Below are 22,095 nucleotides of genomic sequence, written 5' to 3'. Positions count from 1 at the left end.
AAAAATCAACATTGACAAACAGCAACAGGTACAGTGAGAATGCTTTTTTTTCCCAGTCACCAATGTACCTGTAATTAACAATAATTCTAGAGGTTACAGAAAACATGGCCAGTGCAGATGACAGAATGAATAGGAGAAATATTTTTAATGCATAGAAAATGGCCCATTTGTGCTATACTTTTCATGCAGGCAGCCTATCAATTCACTAGAAACAGCAAGTGGAAAAGTGTCCTCCTCCTGTGTCACCGTCTGTCATTTGCAACCCCTATTTAATGTACAGCGCTGCATAATATATGGGCGCTATATAAATCCTGTTTAATAATAATAATAATAATAATATTGTGTAGTACATTGCTACACAATATGATTACATTTGCTCAGTAGTATAGGAACATATGCCGTGTCTAATGTTTATGTGCTTTTAGTTTGCATTGGAACTGGGAATTGGTGTAGGTGTTTTCCTATGGCTAATATTTCCTGTTGCCAATAATAAAGCAGATAGAGTGTTCAGAAGCACTTCTTTCTCCTGGAAGTCTTCCAGTTTTGTAGGATCTCCACCGTGTTTTTAGACTGAACAGCGAACCAACTGGTTCTGCCATCCCCTAAGCCCCTCCAGGTGAGATCACAAGGCCAGTGTCTCAGCATTGGGCACTTGGTAGACATTGGAATATTCCAAGAATAATAGAAGATCTGTATTTCTGAGATCTAATTATTGAAGCTCATAAAAAAGTCCAAACATCTGATTATATGGAAAATCAGTTCACTCCCCCTCAGACTGTGGTGCAGTGTTTGTTGATAGAGTGACCTACCAACATGCCCAATGTGGCCAAATGAGAATTAAAATAGAAACTTTCAGCACAAGTGATCTTTGGGGGTGCCATTGACATTTAGGAGAGGTGGAGGACATGTGATACCTGTAATTATGACATAATTGGGTAAAGATTGTTGAGGTTGTAGTGTTCCCACATTTCAAACCAAAATAACCATTCCATTTTTATGATTCTGGTACTGGCAAAATTTTAGCACCACTAGACCATTTGTTTAGGATTGTGACATTATAGATCAGTGGTTTGGTTTCAGTGTATGTGACATTTCAGATATATGGTCTTCTTAAACCTTTGAGATTGCAAGGTGGGGGCATCAATGGTGAATTTTTGGTTTAAGAAAAAACCTTAGAACCTAGTAAATTGATAGGCTAAAGACCCTAAAAGAGCATTGTAGAGAATTTATTTTATTATATTTTTTAAGCAGCAACATGTATTGGGTTCTTAATCTAAGACATGAAACATCTTATTGCTTTGGTTTGGAGGTTGACACGTTAAAGGATACTAATAAACACAGATCAGACAAAGTACATTCTTTCTTTACCAGAATAGAGATAGCAGCTACATTAGAAAACAAAGTGAATAAATGCAATCCAAATAATGTTCTTTAGTCTTTTTTCAATGCCAGATTAATTGATGGTTCAGTACTATAAGGCTAATTCCACCAGCACTAGTGGGTCCTTGTGAAAACACCCTCCAGAAACACAATCTATATAGGGTTTGTATGCTCTTTCCCTGGTGTGACTGAGAAATATAATGGTAACTTAACTGGTCTTCACCAAATGTTGCCCTTGTGTTGGCCACTAAGCTTTTTTTTTTTTATGGTGAATAACGGATGTAAATGATCTTTTTGCTTTGCAACGAAAATAATGGAGCCATATTAAATAATTAAATGCTAATTCATACTGCTTAATACTTGAACAGGCTCCTAAGGTTTCTACTATGGTCCATAGAAAATGTCCAACTTTTTTGCCAGGCACAAGCATAGACTGTAGAAAGCCCTTACAAAGGTCTAATTTAATAAAGCTCTCCAAGGCTGGAGAAGATACACTTTCATCGGTAAAGCCGGGTAATCCAGAAAAAAGGGTTTCTTAAAAATGATTTGCTAGTAAATGTTTTGAATCCTGAACCAGATCCATTCCAGGTTTGCTGGATCACCCAGCTTCATTGATGAAAGTGTATCCTCTCCAGCCTTGGAGAGCTTTATTAATTCAGGGCCAAGGTGAGGAACTGATGCTTTAAAACAACAAAACCTGCAGCGAGAATACCAGCTGAAAGTCTTCCTTGAAGGGTTTTTTCATGCACATAGCATACATAGATTGGTCTGCAGCAGGTTACATTTTCTCCCATGCAGAGCGCCCTTTGGCTTTTTTGTGTAAATCTCCTAAGAAGGTCCAAGCCTTCAACATAGAGCAAAACCCCGAGTTTATAAAGTACATCATCTCTCCCTGCGAATTATGTTTCTAGACAGTTTTCCTCCTGAAATTCTTCTACTAACACTTGTACACTATTAAATCATCACAAAATTTGGTGAAATTAATTTGCATTCATTTTAAAATAATGCTTTGTTTTTATAAAATGGCAATCACATTTTTACTTTATTGAGGCACAAGAAGTGAAGGTGTTTTTTTTAAATACTAAATAAAAATAAAATTTGGGGATAACCATACATTTGAAGAAACCAGTCAGGCGATGCCAGATGCTACAGAGATTAGTACAGATAGGGTTGGTCTTTCCCAGATGATATATGTTGGTTACCACTACTGTCCCTCCTCTAAAAATGCAATGTATTGGATTTAATACTTGTGGCACCAATGCTATATGCGGTACAGGATGACAGCCAAGCTTGTAGCCCTTGCAAAACAAAACAAATACAAAGAATGGTAGCCTATATGATTCCCATAGGAAAGATTTTCCTTTAAAAGGGGCCGTCCAACAGATGTAGGCTTTGTCAAAATAATCTGACAGCACAGAACTTTTTCACAATTCAGCATTATCACTGCTTGATGGAAACAATGATAATGTAATTTAACCTGCAAGCATATTGTGCCTAGTACACAATAAAATACATAGGGATCTCTTTGCACATGATATGGAATCCTCCACATTAATGCAAACCATAGAAACCGTTACATTAGGAAAATTTGGGGTTTTAACTTTCTTCTGGAAGCTAAAAACTTTAAGAATAAACTGAACCTATACTGAGGTGTTATGTAATCTGCCATCGCTGAACTTATTCTAAAGAACGAACAATTTCATGATTGTAAAGTTTTTTTTATGGTTGCAATAGTTTGTCACCCCTAAAACAAATGTGGAGATACCTGGTGACAAGGTGTATAAGGTGAACACCATACTCATTCTGGGTCCACAATTCAAATATTATTAAAGGCAGAAGTTTATAACACCAACCAGGGATGTTGTATTTTTTAAAAGCAGGTCAGCAATGGCAATTTGCAAAATTTTAAGTGTAGGTCCAGTATTGGTATTTTTTATATATACACACACACAATTGTTTTGTTAGAATGACAGACAAATCTAAGTAACCTTACATTACTTAATTTAAAAATCCATTATTTTCTCAGATTATGGCTAATTGGCGGGTCATGGGTTGTCCAGGTTCAAACTACACTATTGCCTTACTATTCAATACTGGTTTTATCGGTTTTTACAAAATGCATTATGAAAATGACAAAAATGACAATCAAAATTAAAAACAACAAAAATGTAATATACTGTAGTTTACTAATCTTTAGATGCATTTGTTTTTCTTTTAGGGCTTTGTTTCCTTTATTATTTAAAACCAAGGCAATGAAACCAGAGAGAAAGGTCCCCAGTGAAAGAGGGATTTTTTTAGGTACCGAAATATATATATATTTGTGTACCTAGAAAGTCCCTCTTTCACTTGGGACTTTTCTCTCTGGTCTCATTGCCTTTGTTTTGCATACTTGAGATGTACTATTTGTGGCATGTATCTGGGGGATATTTCCTTCTTTTTCTGTAAATTATCCTTTTATTCTTTAACTGCTAATCCTATGAATATCACACTTTCCCTCATACTTTTTTCTCCCCCTGTATCCATGGGGCCATCCGTGGTTGTCACACAAGCTGAACTTCAAACATGCCTTCCTTATGTTTATCTCAACTACAAGGTGAATTGATAGGATTATCAGTCACTTTACTGAAATAAAGACAAGGTTCTTTGTGCTTTAAAGTTTACAAGAAGTGACAAAGATACTACATTTCTATCAAGATCAAGAGGTATTTTCTTAACGTACTCAAAATGTTCCTAATCAAGTGAAAATGTATATAGCAACCACACGCAAGGACCAGTAAGCTACAAAATATTATATTTATATTTTTGTGTTTGGAGGAGCCCTACTTGGAATGAATGCTATCTAATCTCAATTTCTATCACACAAGAATCATGATATATACCGTACTATAAACCAGAAGAGTTACAGTCCTGATGTTTATACACCTGCCAACCACAGATGATTAAATATGCCCACTAAAGGGAGGGGGATGGATCTTTTTATTAAAAATAAAAAAGAAATCAATTTTATCAATTATCTCATTGCAGTACCGATATTATGCTGAAAGGAAAAATTAACAATTCCTTGGTCATATGTTGGTTTGCAACCCAGGGAAATAAAATACCGAATTCCTTGGTCATATGCTAGTTTTGGGACCAAGGGTAAAAAAATCCTGAATTCCTTGGTCATATGCTAGTTTAGGATCCAGGGCAATAATCATTAACATGCACAAAATGTCATTCTTTGCGAGGTGAATATTGTGTGCAACCTAGACAATAAAAAATAAAAATAGTGCAGCATTTCAGGATCTCGGAGGCCATCTCTTCTTTCCAAACCCATGTGCTTCTACAAGATGGCCATCATAGAAAAGACAGACAAAAAAGGAAAGAAGGACTTAGCAGCCAGCCTTTACATGTCTTTAAGCGTTCCAGTGTTTTATCAAAAAATCATGGTCAAATGTTTTTATTAATCATAATTTTAATCTGGTCAGTTTTGGATATCTGCCGGTTGGTTAACAATAACTTGAATGACAAAGTCCTTCTGAATTTTAGTCTCCTGTAATTTAATTCTATCTGTAAGAAGTTTGCCAGAAAAGAACCATCTTTGCCAACAAGGTTCAATGCCCTCCACGGAATGTAGCTGCTTCTTCATTTGGCCAATAGTGTCTGACATGCTGGCATTGAGTTTAACGTCCTTTCCAGTGGAAAGGCGGACTTTTAGCTGGAACTCCTTTCGGGTGTTTGGGGCTGGGTCTGGTGCATCGGCTCCATCTTCTTCACTTTTTTCCATGATCAGGTTAACTGGTGGAGCCAGGCAGTATACCGGGAGCTGGTACCGGGTTCCAAGTTCATCATAGCATTCTGTTAGAGAACCTGAAAACAAACATACTGTTAATTTTTTTTCTCACACATTAGCATAGCTGATGTTCTAATAACTCTAAGAGGCACCATGTATTTTTTTTTCTCTCGGTTTGTGAATGTGACATTATTGTACCCCTGGTAAATACATACATTACATATGAATAATGTATTTGCCAAGTTTCAGCCAGCAGGTGGAGCTCTAGGCCAATGTAAGAAGTTCTTCAGACTACTCCAAACTGTTCTGCAGAAAAAAGCCTATTTACAAAGTTCAATAGCTTAATATCAAAATTTACAAAAAGAAATGGATGTCATAAGAGTGACTCATCATGTTTAGGGAAAAAAAAAAAAAAGAAGTATAAGGATGAGAGACAGCAAGACAACACCCAACTAAAAGTTAAAAATAAAATATAACAAAATCCTATTATTTGATTTGGATTATCACATTTTGCATCTAGATTTTTAAAAAAATTTGTATTGGTCTCTAGACCTTCCACATCATGAACTAACTTGGCTAAGGCCAAAGCATACAGGTTTGTCTGGTATATATATTACTGCACGTTTAAAGAGAGCAATGTACACTGGAAATCCACCCTTCCCCCGGGAATCATGGATTTATACGCTAGGATAAAAGAAGTTCATCTTATGGAACATTCTATGGTCAGAATAAATGATCGATATGAAAAATTCACGGAAATTGGAGCCCTTTGGGATACTCATCTTTAGTCTGCCACTAATATTTTCCAGCATATAACTACTAATCTTCAGTTAGGCCTGATAATAAATTTCCCCCCATTACTTACTAGGCCAGCGGTGGCCAACCATGGCCAGAACTGTGGACCACGTACCCCGAGCAAATCCCTGGTTTAGGGAAGTGGGCGGGCTGTGTTTCATGACACAACCTGCCCACTCTCCCATCGCAGGCTCAGATCTGCAATGGCAGTGTGGGCGGGTTTATGGCATTAAGACGTCACTATGGGGGAGGTTCCGCCCTTTGATTGACATCCGGCTCCCCGCGCGTGGTCGGTCAGAAGCTGGTAATTTTAGTGGTACTAGGCAGTAAGAACGGGGACTTCCTCCAATAAATTACCTTATAATTGTCCTCCACTCTACATCATCCTTGTACCCTCTCCCTTTCCCCCTATCTTCTTTTTTTCTTCTCTTTGTCCTCTTCCTGATTCACCTTAAAATTTCATGTTTAGTCAATTGTATCGCTAGATATTTTAACTGCTGTTTATATAGTAAGTGTAAGGAACTTACCCGCCCTGCGAGCCTGCGGTGTCCCTGGGGTTCCCAGCCACAGAGGGAGACCCCTCAGTAGCAAGCAGCATAATAACCAAGGCTGCTCCTCTGCTCACAGCTTGTCTGTCTCTGCAGGCGGAGGGATCCGCCCTGGACTAATTACTGATCAGCCAGGCAGCAGCCCTTGCATCCCTTTGAATGTGGTTCCTGCTCCCAGCACTGTGCAAGTGCAAAGTAGTGCACATCCTAGGGGTACTGTGGGAAGAGGTGCGCGTGTTACCATGCGTCCCTCTTGTACCCCCCGAGGGCGTGGCACTCGGCTGCTTCGCCCCAGGGCGGGACATAGTTAGTTTGAATTCCCTGCGGCCAATCAGCTGCAGGGGATTTACTCAGTCTCCCATCAGACAGTGCCAGGTGGCGCAAGGTGATTGGTCATCCTGGCTATTTAAGGAGAGCCTGTCCATCACCCCATTGCCCGCTATAGCCTCTGTTACCACAGTGTGCTTGGGTGTGTCTTTGTGTGTTTAAAACTTCTGCTTGTCATCTCCTCAGTGACCCGGTCTGAACCTAACTCTGATTGAACTCTGCCAGCCCTGACCTCGGATTGTTATTGACCATTCTGCCTGCCCTGACCTCGGATTGTTACTGACCTGCTTTTGCCTTATCCTTCTGTACCTTGCTTGATTGGACTTAACCCTTGCTGTGCTGTACCATTCTGAATAAACCTTATTCAAGGATATCTGGAGTCGGTAGTGGTTTGTGTGCCCAGGCACATTACAGTAAGCTTATTTAAAGAACTACTTTCTACTGGAAATCCGTGTTACACATGTTCTCTTTTCCTGATTATTACATTTTTACTTTATATTTCTTTGCTACCTTCTTATATTTGTTGATACTTTTTGTTTTTTTATTTATTTTTCAAAAAATAAAGAGTGTTAGGTACATCTCCAAACACCTACAAGATCCATGAAATAAAAAGGGAAAAATCATATGGCAATGCTACCATTTCTGGCTACTTGCAAACTAGATCTAGAAGTATAGATTTTGTATATGTAAGGGAAAAAAAAAAAACACTCAAATGACTAAACACTGAGTTAGGTGGAGTAGCTCAGGGCTGAAAAAGGTCATACCAAACATACTAAATCATACAGTGAATGTATTTCCTTTATTTTGCAATGTCACAAGAACAACAATTCATTGGGACAGTCTTCTGAAAGGTAATATCTTGGGTAAATATGGAGAAGTGGACTAGCCTATTAGCATATATAACACTAGCTTTGACATTTCTGCACCTTCCAAAGGCCATTATGAAAAGGTCTCGCCAAAAGGTCAGACATGAAAATGAAAAGGAACAAGATTTAAATATACATATGGACACTACATTGTTCTCCCTAGCCCCTTTTGGCTAGGTGCACCAGCCAGCATTTTTAAGAAACCACCGGCTGTTTTTGGGTGGTTAATGAAAGTTGGGTCACCTACAGCTTCTTCCCACGCAGCTTAAAAACATTTTTGGGGAAAATAATGCCCTACATGTCCTAATGAGTGTTTTCGGTGGCCCCTATTCTCACAATACGCTAGTCCATTTGTACAAGTATAGGCCAAGTATATGCTTTTTAGCAAAGCCCAGCAGACTGGATCTATAATCTATATACTGAATATAGATTGGTTTGCAGACTTACCGTGAGGTAATGTAATACTGGCCCCATCCACAATAGCCTGAGCCAGTTCGTGGTCATTGGCTTCCACTGCATAGGCCGCTGCTTTCAGTGCATCCCAGATCTCCTTGCGTCCCTCAAATGCTGGTGCAGTGTCCCAAAATTCATCCCTTTTGCTGCGGAGCTGGCCATCCGTCATTGGGTAATCACTCTTCCATCTTGGTCGTTCTTTCTTTAATGGTTCGTTGCGTCCTGGTGATTTTGTAAAGAGAATATTTAGTTACGATCTTTAAATATAAATTCAGATATGTAATATGTGTTATACAGTCTGGTCATTAAGTATTTTAGAACAAAGATAGGCCGGTAAACAGATTTCAGTTCACTGGTTATTGTGGCATACCAAGTACAATTACCCTTTGCTTTTAAAACCGAAAACACACTTTAAATGTTTATGTTATTTATGTTTATATGTGTTCATTTATATAAGTCCATCTATAGCCATTTTTCCTTGCAGTTTTGGTCATTTACCAAGAACAGGTGTCTAAAAATATTTCTGGATCACCATCTGGTCCACTGTACAGCCAACTACTGACCATTTGGGCACTATTAGCTGTAGTGGAATAAGTATAGCTATTTATTGGATTGTTGAATGTTTCTTGGATGTGGTAGGTAGTGGGTGCAGACAGGAGCAGACATAAAGGAGGTGCAGGGTATGGTGCTGAAGACCCTCGTCAGTCAACAGGGGCCCCAAGTAAGTTCTACATAGGGGCTCACTGTTGGCTATGTCTGACACTGGGTGCACATAACTTATTAACGTGAAGTATTGCTTTCAAAGTATCTGTCCAAATGTTGGCTTATGTGCAGTTTTAAATACATTTTGGGGCCACATTTACATAGCATAAGGCACTAGACATCCTTACATACACACTCTCTTACTACACATGCAATGGGTTGGTTGAATCTGAGCCTTTTAGAAATTAAATATATGATTCACCATAGTTCAATTAGAACAAAAATAGTCAGTCAATTGAAGGACAAAATAGCAAAACCAGTTTTTGCTGCATGAGTTACTTTCAATGCAGAGATTTCCCTGCTGCTAGTTGTCCTCCGTCTCATGACCAGCATCATACAAACCACTTCCTATGATCCCTGGTTGCCCTGAACACTGAATGGAGAAAGAGTTCATCTATCTGTCAATCTGCTTTCTCCTTTTATTAGCATCTTTCCAGTAAGCACATAAATGGATTGGCTCCTTGCACCATTTCCTACACTTGCTGTACAAGGCCTGCAGGAGGCCAATACCAGGTCAGATTCAGCTACTTATACTGCTTCCAGTTTGTAAAAATAAATATATTCAATTATGTATTAAAACAGTTTTCTTAACCTATTTAACATGAGGGTATATCTTTCAAATCTTTGGGAACATCAGCTATAATTGCTATATCCACAGCTCACAGTATATTAGTATAGTGGTCAGTGGGAAGAATTCCTCTTACATTGCTGGCCAATGGGAGGAATGTCACCCTCATAGACACCAACTGCTCATTGCTCAAGGAACCCCCAGGAACCTCTGAAGTAACCCCAGCGTTCCAAAGACTCCTGGGTTAGAATCACTGAATAAAAGAATTGCATTGAATTTGTGTTTTTCCATCTACCCCAGCATTCAGCTTTAATCCTGCGCATTAAAACACCTCTCCGGCTTTTTGCTATGGCAGAACATCTCCTAACCCGCATATCTAAACCAGTCCTGCAGGGTGCCACCAAATAACAAAGATGGGTGCTACGGAGTGCTTAAAGGTCACTTTCATAAAGCAAAGTATTTATAGCTCACTGAATTAACCATCAAGTAATCTGCTGCATCCAAACACAATCACGGATTACACACAGCATCTGACAGGCCGAGAGATTAGAGCAATGTAAGCTTGGCAAATTCCCAAATAAACCAATTACATCTGATTGTTCACTCTGGTAAAATGTACCCAATGGAAACAAATGAATGAATGGACCTTATGTAGCAGCTCAGCTACTATTTTTGATGCAAGAAAATGTACTGCTCCTTTTTGGATGCAGTGTGAAGAGTTTGCTGAATTTGGCCGCACTGGATTGAGAAACGTCAAAACACAGACAGATTGGTGTTAAATCTTTCCATTTGTTGCTTGGGGTGACCAATTCATTTTACAATTAAATCCTTTGTTTTGTGGTATCGGCTATTTTAGGATATGGCAAGCATAAGGTTTGCATTAAAAGCTACTATTTACCAATATCGCTAATCACAAACACGTATTGTAGTGTGATGTATTCCTTTTTTGCAATATTTTGTAAGAAAGGTTAAAATACCAGCACTAAAAGTCAGACAGCTGCATCAGACACAATACAGCTTGCTCCAGAAGTTAATGAATGTTTAGGCTCCATAATGTTTTTTTTTTGCTTTGTTTTCGATTAACTCACAGTGAAGATTTAATACAACACCTAACACCACACTGCCTAATATATTGAGACACACATCTGTCCTAATTGCATTTAATAAAATAATGTGCTTGTTCCGACTTACAAATTCAACTTAAAAACAAACCTACAGTCCCTATCTCGTATGTAACCAGGGAAATACCGGTAAATACTTACTTCCTCCCTCTCTTTCCAATCAGTGACAATCCTTATCCATCACATACCCGTAACTAGCTGGATTGACCTTTTTCTTATAGCTCAATGTTTCAGTGCCGACTCATCCCAAACGAGACATTACCTTTATGGTCTCCCCTGAGGAAGCCCAAGAGGCGAAACGCGTTGGGATTAGATAGCTCTCTTTGCGACTTTCAAATAGCAATTCCATGTCTAGTTAGAAGAAGTATCGTGTCCACAGTTGATACACATGGAAATAGAGACCATCCTATTTATAATTTATTTGTATACTACCGTCTATTGTAATTTGTACCAATACAATTTAGGTCTATACTTTGAATATTGATTACTAGTTATATTATGTGATTAATATTTGGTTTTATTCTATATAAAAAGCTTTACATTTGGCCACCCCTCAAAACCCCTCCGGTTTCTTTCCTCTTTCTTACAATTCTAATTATTTTTGCGGGAGTGGCTTTTTGATTTAGTCATGAGGGAATACCAAAACTAAACCCTATTCATTTACATTTGGAAACACAGGACAAGGAGAGCAATGAAACCTGACAGAAGATCCATCCAACCTTTGCCCACCTTGACAGTGTTTGTATATTAACGTTTTAGTGTAAAATGATCATTTATAAATGTCTATAAAAATTTGTTTTTGGCATTTACCAACAAGGATATCAACGCAGATCTGCTTAACATCACAGAAAATCACTTTTTCAGCAAATCAACGATCCATTCTGTTAGATTATTACGCATGCACATCAACAGGAAGTGCCAAATTATCTTCTATAAGAGAAATTAGCTTTTTATGCATTTTGTTTTAGTGTGGGGGGGGGGGGGGTACTCTGCTGAGAGTGAAAGCAAATGGCAGTTTTATTTCAAGCTGTGCACAGCGAGAAATTAAAGCTGATTCAGGAAAATCTGATGCCTTGCAAGGTCATTTAATTTCACAGGCATTCCTTACCTGGGGCAAGATACTCTGCAACTCAGCATATACGAGACCCCAATAGGGAGTGCCGAACAGAATCATATGCTCATTATTAAAATAGACTTCTGGTAATGAAGAACACATAGAATTCTACAAATAATAGACAAGTTTTAGCCAATACCATGTCTTGTCTTACTAGTTCTGAAAATCAAATTACTGCCTAAATTGGACTTCTGTATAAAACATCCATGGATTATACATAGAATATACATGGAAAATGAGGCTCTGGTATCTGTAAAAGAAACTGTTTATTACAGTGGTTGCCACTGGTGGTCCATGAGAAAATTTTGGTGGTCCACTTTTTTATGTTTTAATAATAATAAAATAAAATATTATTCTAATAAACTCCTATATTCTAAATGACAATTTTCACCTTTATATTGCACTAAATTCACAAACTGTACTAGAGACGGAAAAAGAAGGGAGGCGCAGCGTGACGTCAGTGTAGTCTTAAGTTGTATGAGGCGACCATTGCCGAGCCGTACGCTTCAGTGTTCCCTGCTCCGCAAATACAGATTCTCATCCGATTTTTTTATTTGTTTAATTCTCAGATGCCCTTTTAGGTTAAGTTTGACCTAACTGTGTATTTTCTTTAACTAATATTTTTAATGGCGACAAATAGTTTGACTTAGAGAACTATCATTTGTTGTTTGGTCTTAGATTCCAATGAAATAAACTCATAATGAGTGAGAAAAAGAAAACAAATATTTTAAATTTTTTTTAGTAATACCAAAGATAATACAACTAATAATAAATGTAAAAATAGTAATACTTCACTTAACCATGAGCTGATCAATGAATCGGAGCCTAAACAGTCCTTGTCAGGCACCATTAGGAAGATCATTATTTTACAAATGTATTTAATTTTTTTTTTTTTCTAAATTTTAATAATTGTTCGCGGGATTTAAAATTATAAAGTTTAGTGGTCTGAAAGGTTGGCGACTGCTGCTTTAGTACATGTGTACATTAATGCTAAGCTCCAGCTTTACATTCTGTTCTGCCCAGTTGTACGGGTTCATTGGTTGTACGGATTTCATTGCACACTATGAACATCCCACAGGGTACAAGTTACAGAAAATCAGCACCTGCCTCAGTTCTTGGCTGGAGGACATCCAGCATCATTTATCCCTTTCCTCTCTAGTCATCCATTTTATTAATTGCATTTAATTGTTTTCAGTCTTGGAGGCTCAACATATGGACATTACCTAGGGTGGTGAAGACGACCCATCAAAGCACCTTGCTTCTTGCACAACTCCTCTTTCAACAACTTGCATCAGTGCTGATAGCTCTGTAAAGGAGTACTAGAGGCGGGGTAAGGTTACGTTTTGAGAAGCCATATATAGCACCCTACTGGCCCTCTTAATAGCCAGAATCTGCTTCTGGTGATGTTACTGGGTCTGAAATAGGGTATGCATGGACAATAGAGAACTTTTCATTAGTATGTTGATAAAGGGTTAAAGGGGGAACCAATGAAGAAAAAAAAAGTAGAAGCCTCGTCCTTAAAGCTGATCTGGTGGCTCCCACCAACTCCTTTTAACTAATGACTGGCATAGAGAAACAATTGCAACCAGCAGATAGATCTTTTTGCAAATGCACTAGCTCTTTGAGAATTGTATTTTTCCTAATATGCCTAGCATGAATAGAACAAGGCAGTTATGAGTGTACCTTGTAATACAATGTATATTTCTAAAATTAACACATACACAATTGCTGCACAAATAATACATACAATATTCCTACTAGACTGTATCTCATACATGTTAAACACAATTTCATTTTTGAAGCCATCCCTTTAAGAAGTCCCCTATATCCTCAGTCACCTTTGGTGTTCCATGTCAATAAGTCACTTTCTAGCCTCCCAAGGAAATGCTCTGGGGGTTCTCCTGTCCTAATTCCATCCTGCAGTTGAGGTTGAATATACTGAAGCTGTATGTGAATGCCAGCCTAAAGTAAACAAGACCTGCGGCGCCAGGGTCTTACCTGGTAATAAAAATTAATGGCCAAGTATTTAAAAATAGCTGGATGTTCTAAACATCATCTCTGAGTAGCAATGCCAACTTGGCAATGGGCACAGTAATTGACTCTGGTAAGGAGTATTGCTATGAATCTTATCATCTTGGGAAAAAACATAAGATATCATATGGAAGATTAAATGTCAAAATGTTGAGAACCATCTATATACCCATTTTTAGGGTTTGGTCTCATGAGTCACTTAAATCAAACAATCAATCACTTCCAGGTGGTACCATATTTGAGTAAGTGTTGGGGTATTAGAATCTTTTATATATTTAGGAAAAACGTTAACAGATATTAAGGTGGAAATCCATGCCAAATGTGAAATTACACAGCAATTATTACACACCCCTAGTAGGATGGTAATAATATTTACCCACCATCCCCTGCTTCTTTACATGGATTCTGTAGAATATTTGGTAGAGTTAGGCAATGAAATGGCTTTACTCTATGTCTCCCACTTGGCTTGGGATATTATAAATAAACAGTATTTATTCAGGGACAACATATTACAAAGCACTGTACATTAAATAGGGGTTTCAAATGACAGACAGATACAGACAGTGGAGTAGGACCCTAAGACCCTGACCCAAAGAGCTTACAGTCTAAGAGGTGGAGGAAGTGTCAAACAATAGGTGAGTAGGGAGGGTTTTAAAACGGGTAGGCAAAAAAAGATGGGTTTGAGGGATACTGACAGAAGAGTACCTGTGTTCACATGGCTGCTCCCAAAAATAATATGAAAAAGGCAACATTTCTGTGATTTTTAAAAAAGGATTGCATTTTTATTGGTATGCTATATTGGGTCATTAGGGCCTCTACAATTACTTTTAAGTCCCAATACTCCCTAGCTACCATCCTTTTCCCCATTTGTCTTCTCAAAGTGTATTTCAAGGAACACCAAGTTTCCTTCAGTTTACTCAAAAGTCCAACTAAACCAAAAACTGAACAAGGCAAAAAAACACTGTAAAGAGAAACAAGAAGAGGTAAACAAAATAGGTTTTATAAGCTAAATGTGGTTGTAGTAGGGAGAAACAAAGTGACTAAAAGTAGGAAGAATAGATGCTTGGACTATATCTCCCACAATATTACAGTAAACATGAGGAGGTGCAGGACTCATTGTCACAGAAGGTAGATGGGAAGCAATTGTAAGAATCTCAATTTGTTAACGGGAAACCAAAACTGTTGAGAGATCCTGGCAGTGTGGAAAGGTGCACAGCTAAATGATTTGTACAGTTCAGTTCTAGGACTATGTACAAATGTTGGATCTCTGTTGCTAAAAATGATCTTTGTGTTTTTCATTCATTTCGTTGTTCCGTTCTATGGAGAGTGGAGAAGGGAGGACCAGTGACACCCACTTGGGAAAGTACAGCATTTATTCTTGCTTGGTTGGGTCATTGAACTGCCAGGATGGATCAATGAGTGACACTGGGCAGGGACAGCTATACACATGCTTCATTTGTGCCCCAAGACAACCATGATGGTTAGTCTTGGGTGACAATCAACTAGCATGTGTACATAACCTAAACATTTGCCTTGTTCAATTATGGGCTAGGTTTGGATTTAATGTTTCTAGAGATATCTGCAGGAGGCTCTAAGTGTAGCATTTTACATTAAAGAAGGCCACATGTTTCCAAAGCTAAACAGGACCAGGTAAAGGTATTCAATTTCTCTTCATTTCAAGTCAGGTGTCCCATCTCCATAAATGCATCGTTCTATACATAATCCGTTATAACATACATAACTAACACAATACCCAATGAACTGTTCAGACATAGCAAACCATCTATTGTCAGCACAGGCAAAAACAAATAATCCACATGACCTGAGAATACAATAATGCCCATGTTTCCTGCAGAATAAAAATACATCTGCTGCAGTGGAGATAGTCTTTCCTCCAGCACAAGCTAAATTTAATTAATACCATTACAATTGGACAATGATACGTTGAGCCGCAGGTGAGTGTCTCTTCAACCATTTGTAAATCAAATTATCCAGGACGTAATCTCACAATTAATCCGCTGTGCTTGGAAGACCCTTTTTAGGAATTTGTTTCTGGTGCCAGACAGACATTGAGATCGTATGAAAGAAAAAAAAAAACAAAACACAGACTCTCTATTGATTTCTCTATCTTCTAGGCAGATTAACTCAAATCTTTTCCATCCTCGAACAGTGTAATTCCATCTCTACACAGTCTGCAGGAAACCATAACACCAAAATGTCAGTCTAGCCAGGCACTCACTAAATCTCTGATGGTTTAGCCCTCTCATCATATCTGGCACAGCAACAATGCTAAAAATTGAGTCCAGGACAAGTTAAAGAGATCTTGTCACTAGACTATTTTAGCAAAAACTTAACAAAAGATATGGTGTGCAGTTCAAACATATTGTATGTACCGGTATATTTACTTGAAAAAGCTTACCTTGTGCAGACATCCCAAAGCCTATGACTGGTGTTTGGTGCCACCAACATGGATTTTATTATGGCAGCCCCAGCAGTCACACAACCGTCACTTAACTGGCATGCTATAGTACTTCTCTTCCCTTTGCCCCAGCAGCTTAATAGAAAGGTATGTAGGAAGGTGAGGGGTGGTGGGGTTGAGCATTACACATTACGGCAAATCCCTGAGCACCGGCAGCACAGTATAAACCCAAATTAAAAGCAAATGTTCTACTCCAATTGACACAAGTTGCCTATAAACGTGAACCTAGAACCCGCTTCTTTAAAACTAGTTTTACTTTTTTTTTTGTTAAAGTTACTGACTTTAGTAGGAAGCTTTTACAACTGCAATTCCCCTCTCCAATAACTGATCGATAAGTGGCATGGCTTAGCCCAAAATGAAGCCTCCAGGAAGTAGTACTGGTTACAGGGGGTAGATAAAGGTTTTTTTTTTTTTTTAATTACATACAATTAACATGTTGAAGTCACATTTTTATTTTCCTTCCATATACAGTAAAATGTATGCTCCCTCACATGCAAGATTATTATTATTAATAATAATCAGGATTTCAGATTTATATAGCACCAACATATTACGCAGCACTGTACATTAAATAGGGGTTGCAATTAAAAGACAGACAGATACAGACAATGACACAGGAGAGGACCCGAAAAGCTAAGAGGTGGGAGAAGTATCACACATCAGGATGGGAGATATGTAGTGGTGGGGTGGTGGGGGGAGTAGTGAGGGTTTAGGAGACAGAAGAAGATGGGTAGGTGAGGTTGAAGCGTTGGGTTTTGAGAGCTCTTTTAAATGATCAGAAAGTAGGAGCAAGCCGAAAAGGATGAGGAAAACTATTCCAGAGAGTCGGGGCAGCTCTAGAAATATTTTGGAGCCGTGCGTGTGATGAGGTTATGAGTGAGGAAGTCATTAGTAGGTCATTGGAGGAGCGATAAGAGTGGATGGGGGATTATTTTTCTACCAGGTCAGAGAGGTAAGTGGAACAAGAACTGTGGAGGGATTTGAAGGCAAAGCACAGGAGTTTGAATTTGATTATCAGGTAAAATGGAAGCCAATGAAGAGAACTACAAAGAGATGCAGCAGAAGAGGGGTGGTGGGAAGGCTGTGTACTTGGTAAGTTAAGTGGGTAGATTGATCGGAAGGATGAATGAGTCTGGCTGTAGCATTCATAATAGATCGTAGAGGAGAGAGTTGGGTTACCAGAGAGAAGGAGGTTACAGTAGTCCAGACAAGAAATAATGAGAACATGTCAAGGAGTTTGGTGGTCCCAGGTGGATTTTGGAGATGTTGCGCAGGTGAAAGTGACAGGACCTGGAAATGTTCTGAATATGGGGGGTAAATGAGAGGGCAGAATCGAAGATTGCATACTGTCCAACACACTACGTACATGAAATATGTAAAGCAAAAATGAAAAAACAAAACATTTTCTCCTAATAAGCATGTGTCAAATACAGTCAATATCATTCTGATTAATTACTGAACATCTACGGTTTTGGTGTTTTTTTGGGTTGGCAACCCTTGTCCATGTTATAAAGTTGCAATGTCTGCAGATGGCACTGTTGCCATTGATGTGTTGCATTGAGGTTATGTCAGCGATTCGAGTCTCGTATTGTAATGTTATTTGAGCCGGTGATGCCCTGGCCTTTAAGTCCTTTCAGCAGATCCTCTCCTCAGCTGTTGTGGTCGTAAAATATTCATCAATGCAAGTTGCACTATAAAAGATTTTAAAGGGGAACTATTGCATTTTGAATGACTTTTTTCTTTATAAATTTATGTGGAATCATCAACAGCAACATTCACATCCGAAGAAGGAATATTTTAAAATCCTTGTTTCTGTGTACACATGGGTTTTTGTATATGAGGGCACCCATATTTGTTATACTGTAGGCGGTGCATATAGTAAACCTCCTAAAAGAGAAATCTGCTTATGAAATATAAAGCCAACCTATCACAGCTTGGAGAAAAGGCACCCGGTAGAAGGAAAACCTCTATACGTGCCTTTCTAGTTGTTAAATATTTGCACTCTTGCAGTGCTATAGGCACCAGTGATATCAATACTTTGGCGGGCCATCTCCTGATCCCTGCAGAAATGTTGGGGCCTATTTTTTTCTACAGGAAACCTTTACTACACAACAATATTATCTTTCCATTGTGCTGTACTGCATAGATGAAAATACAAGCTTCACCTAAATGATAGCAGCGTTAAAGTCTAAAAGCGGGTCCTTGTTGCAGGCCGATAATTGATAGGAGCAGTTGGGAAAAGATATACAAGTTCTTCCCATGAAAGTTCACCTGTACTTTTAGGTGTATGTGATATATTGCTTGGGATTCCACCTTAATGAAGAAGATATTAAATAACACCTAGGTATCTTCGGTATCATGCCCGAATAAAACACCTTGGAGTTTTTTTTAGAAAGCTTCCCAGGTTCAACCGTCATTTATCTGGTTGAAAGACAACATTAAAAAAGCCAGTTAGCAGCTGTGGGATAGACTGCTGGGCTATTTCTAAGAAAAAGGAAGATCACAAACCTTATACGCTGGTGAATTATTTATAATGGGGAGGTGCAAAAGGTTGTAGAACATTAAAATTAAAATCCATGCGGACCAGGGAGACAAATGGAAGTCTTGCAATGTAGACCAGGGAAACAAATGGAAGCCTTGCAATGTACAGGGAATGCCAGGATGTCTAATTTAATCACATCACACCTATAAAATACGATGTGTAAAAATAAATAGCTTTTATTATGCAGGGCAGGTAGTTTGGTGCCACTCCCTTAAGTTTCACTTTGTTACTTGGGCCTGACTTCTTGTAATTTTATGGCTAAACCATTCCAATGTCCAAGAAGACTTGATGGCCAGAAAAAGAATCATCGCTGATGCGGGGAACAGCACTTAGGGAAGTTTATCATAAAGTCAGTGAAAGTCAAGCCCCAGTAAAAAAACATAGAAACAGAGATATAAAAAAAAAATATATATTTATTTTATTGATTTAGGGAATACAATACTAACTTGGAAGCCAATCTAAACTATCACTGGTTTGGATGTATATAAAAAGTACATATATTATGAGATCAGATAAGCAAATGTAGTAAAACAACCTCTGTAAATGGTACAATTCGAATAAAATATATTTTTATTTTTCCAGTCCTTTTAAATTTAACACCAATTAAAGTAGCTTAGGAGTCACTGTATACGTGTTATTTTCAGAAATATATTTTCAGACATAGATACTTTTTACCACTGCAATTTACTGTCTACTTTTGTGTATTGTATTAGCTAGTAGAAGAAAACAATATAATTATACACAATTGTAGGGTGGTTAAATTAGTCACATGGGCATTGCCTTGCAAAACATACCTTGCACTGCTAAACTAAACACATTTTACATTTTCTGCATGCAAATCATAATCTAACTTTTCCAAATAAAACAGTCCTGTATAGTCAAAAGCTTCCCTTAGATATTAAATTGCGGTGAGAAGATCTGACACGGCATAAACGCCATGATAGTTTTGGCTGAATATGCAGGTTTATGCATGAAGGCTGGCCTAAAACTAGGCTTTGAGAAAATTCATTTTAGTTTTTTCTCCACGATTGTCCAGAAGAAGAACAAGGGGAACCTACAATTTTAGTCCACCATATAGTTATTTTATATGGAATTGTAGTCTAGCCAAATAGTCATTTTAAGTTGTATTGAACCCTCAAAATAAATCAAAAGAAGCATAGTCTATTAATAGACAAGGAAACATACATTCTAGAATGTTCAAATAGCCAGAATACCTACGTAGAAATATTCCAATATACAGTGGTACCTTTATTTTGTCTGTATAAGTCTGCTTTGGAATAAGTCCAACTTGGTATAAGTCCTGTTTGGACACGAAACATTTTGCTTGGTATACAACCTTTGTGCTAGAACTTGTATGGGTCAAAATGAGTCACAACACCGCGTGCTACCCTTATTTACCTCCCTGGAGACAAAGCCACGACTGCCCAAGAGCATCAGTACGCCAGTTGCTACCATTCAGTGAACAACCCGCGCTATAACTCTTCGTGAATTACATACCATCTCCTCCTCCCTTCTCAGCACCATCCTAGTAGGCACTGGACTCTTCTTAGCAACGAGTGAAAGTAAAGTGATATATATACAGCCTCATCAATGTATAATATGCCAATAACAATAGGATTTTTTTCCATGGGAACGGATTAATCATTTTCCTTGTATTCCTTATGGGAAAAGTTTGTTTGGTATAAGTCCAAGGATCTGAACTGGATTAAGGACTTCTACCAAGGTACCACTGTATAAGGAAAAATTTGCAAATAGGAAGCAATCTTAATGAACTTAATCATTACTTTTTCTGTTCTGGAGGACAAAAGTCCAGTTACAGAAAGTTCTACAACTGTACGTTACAATTCTACTGTTCTTTGGTATATTGTATAGAAATGTGGAATACTGTATGGTGAAATTATCAGTTTACATACATAAATATTGTTTAATTTTACAAAGAGGAATGCGTTATATATGCCATGTTCAAGTTGGGAAAGTGGAGAGGAACCTATTCACACAAACTCAAGGTTGTAATGGTTTCCAAATGTGCTTCCACTAAATATTGATTTACAGGAGTTATAAAATACCACAACTGAAACTACATTATATCAAGACTTGACATAGAAGTCACAGCTTAGATGAGACAGTTGAGTGAGGCATTCAGTTTGCCATTCGGTTTGCAGCTTCTGTGAGCAAAGTGCATCAGTAGTGTTAGCAACGTGTGCACTTTCTGTACATGCAGCCTCCTGGCTTGGCTGCTTAGTGACTTGTCTCCTTTAGTTTCTGGGACCTATTTCGAAGGAAAGCCCAAAGCGTGTTCTGAACTTAGGGGTAGAGAAGGACAAATTCTCTAGATCTCCTGATGAAGCGAACATAGTTTCCACGAAACGCGTAGAGATACTGTTCATCTTGAGATCCTCCTTGATTTGTTGTTTTAAAATGTTTTTTAATATGAATAAAAACACTCTTCTTTTAACATTTAAAAAAAATGTGATAATTGAAATGTGGAATTTATTTTCGGCTGCCTAAAAAGTCCCGTATGTGGTCTGATTTGTAACCACCAAGGCCAAACTAAAATGTTTTATATTATATTTGCCTAGGGCGTTTTTTAGATGGACACATTTTTTAAACAGATAACCTTTCTTACAACAATAAAAATCTTATTCGGTTTCATGATTTCCTCATTACACATTAGAAGAATGTTTTTATAGATTGCATTTTCCCATTATAGAGCTGCCATTATATTCAGATCAGGTGGAATACGAAGTACAATAGCAGTATTTTATTTGAAGCATTACATAGGAATAAAAGGTGACAAAAATAAAAGGAGTGCGCTGTATGTTTCATGTGTATTTTGAGCCCCTCTTCAAGACAACCTTTCAGAAAGGTTGTATCTGCATGAATACACAATATACAGCAACATTTTCATTTTTCAGACAAGGAGCCCTTGAACTTCAGTAAGGCAATGCTGGCTTGGCTGAGATGTCATCAGTTTGCTGCAGGCAGAATAAAGCCTTTCCTTAGTCTTGTCATCCTGGTGATTAGACTGGATCATTGCAGCCATCTCACATCAGATATTTTAAGAACAGCCATGAATGGATTTTATGATCATCATCTCAAGCATTTTAGGCTGCGTACACACGTGCAATAATTGTCCTTGGATCTTTTACGATTCTTTCCAATGACAAGCTACTGCAGGATGCATGAAGGGGTGCGCCATTCTGCTCTATAAAGAGGAGAGAGGGACAACGATGGAGCGGCACTCTCCCCTTCACCTGCATTGCGATCGTTCATCGTTTGTGGAACCGCCAGGACTACGGGCGATGAGCGCTGTACACATGCCAGGATCTCATCCGAT

The 22,095-nt window shown here is 38.2% G+C and overlaps 2 protein-coding genes across 3 annotated transcripts in view; one reads left to right on the top strand and one right to left on the bottom strand.

The window, feature by feature from the left end:
• MMS19 (MMS19 homolog, cytosolic iron-sulfur assembly component) overlaps window positions 1–22,095 on the top strand; it is a 116,850-nt gene that overhangs the window by 20,155 nt on the left and 74,600 nt on the right. The gene's annotated exons all lie outside the window — the stretch shown is intronic.
• UBTD1 (ubiquitin domain containing 1) overlaps window positions 4,334–22,095 on the bottom strand; it is a 36,642-nt gene continuing 18,880 nt past the window's right edge. For both annotated transcript variants that reach the window (XM_072423826.1, XM_072423827.1), the window contains exons 2-3: window positions 8,136–8,363; window positions 4,334–5,229 (exon numbers count right to left, since the gene is read on the bottom strand). In XM_072423826.1, coding sequence (XP_072279927.1) covers window positions 4,844–5,229; window positions 8,136–8,363 — 614 coding nt within the window. In that variant the 3' untranslated portion in view covers window positions 4,334–4,843. The remainder of the gene's footprint in view (window positions 5,230–8,135; window positions 8,364–22,095) is intronic.

The sequence above is a fragment of the Pyxicephalus adspersus genome, chromosome 10 (genome assembly GCF_032062135.1).
Source record: "Pyxicephalus adspersus chromosome 10, UCB_Pads_2.0, whole genome shotgun sequence".
Lineage (NCBI taxonomy): Eukaryota > Metazoa > Chordata > Amphibia > Anura > Pyxicephalidae > Pyxicephalus > Pyxicephalus adspersus.
This window is presented reverse-complemented; position numbering and strand designations above follow the sequence as displayed.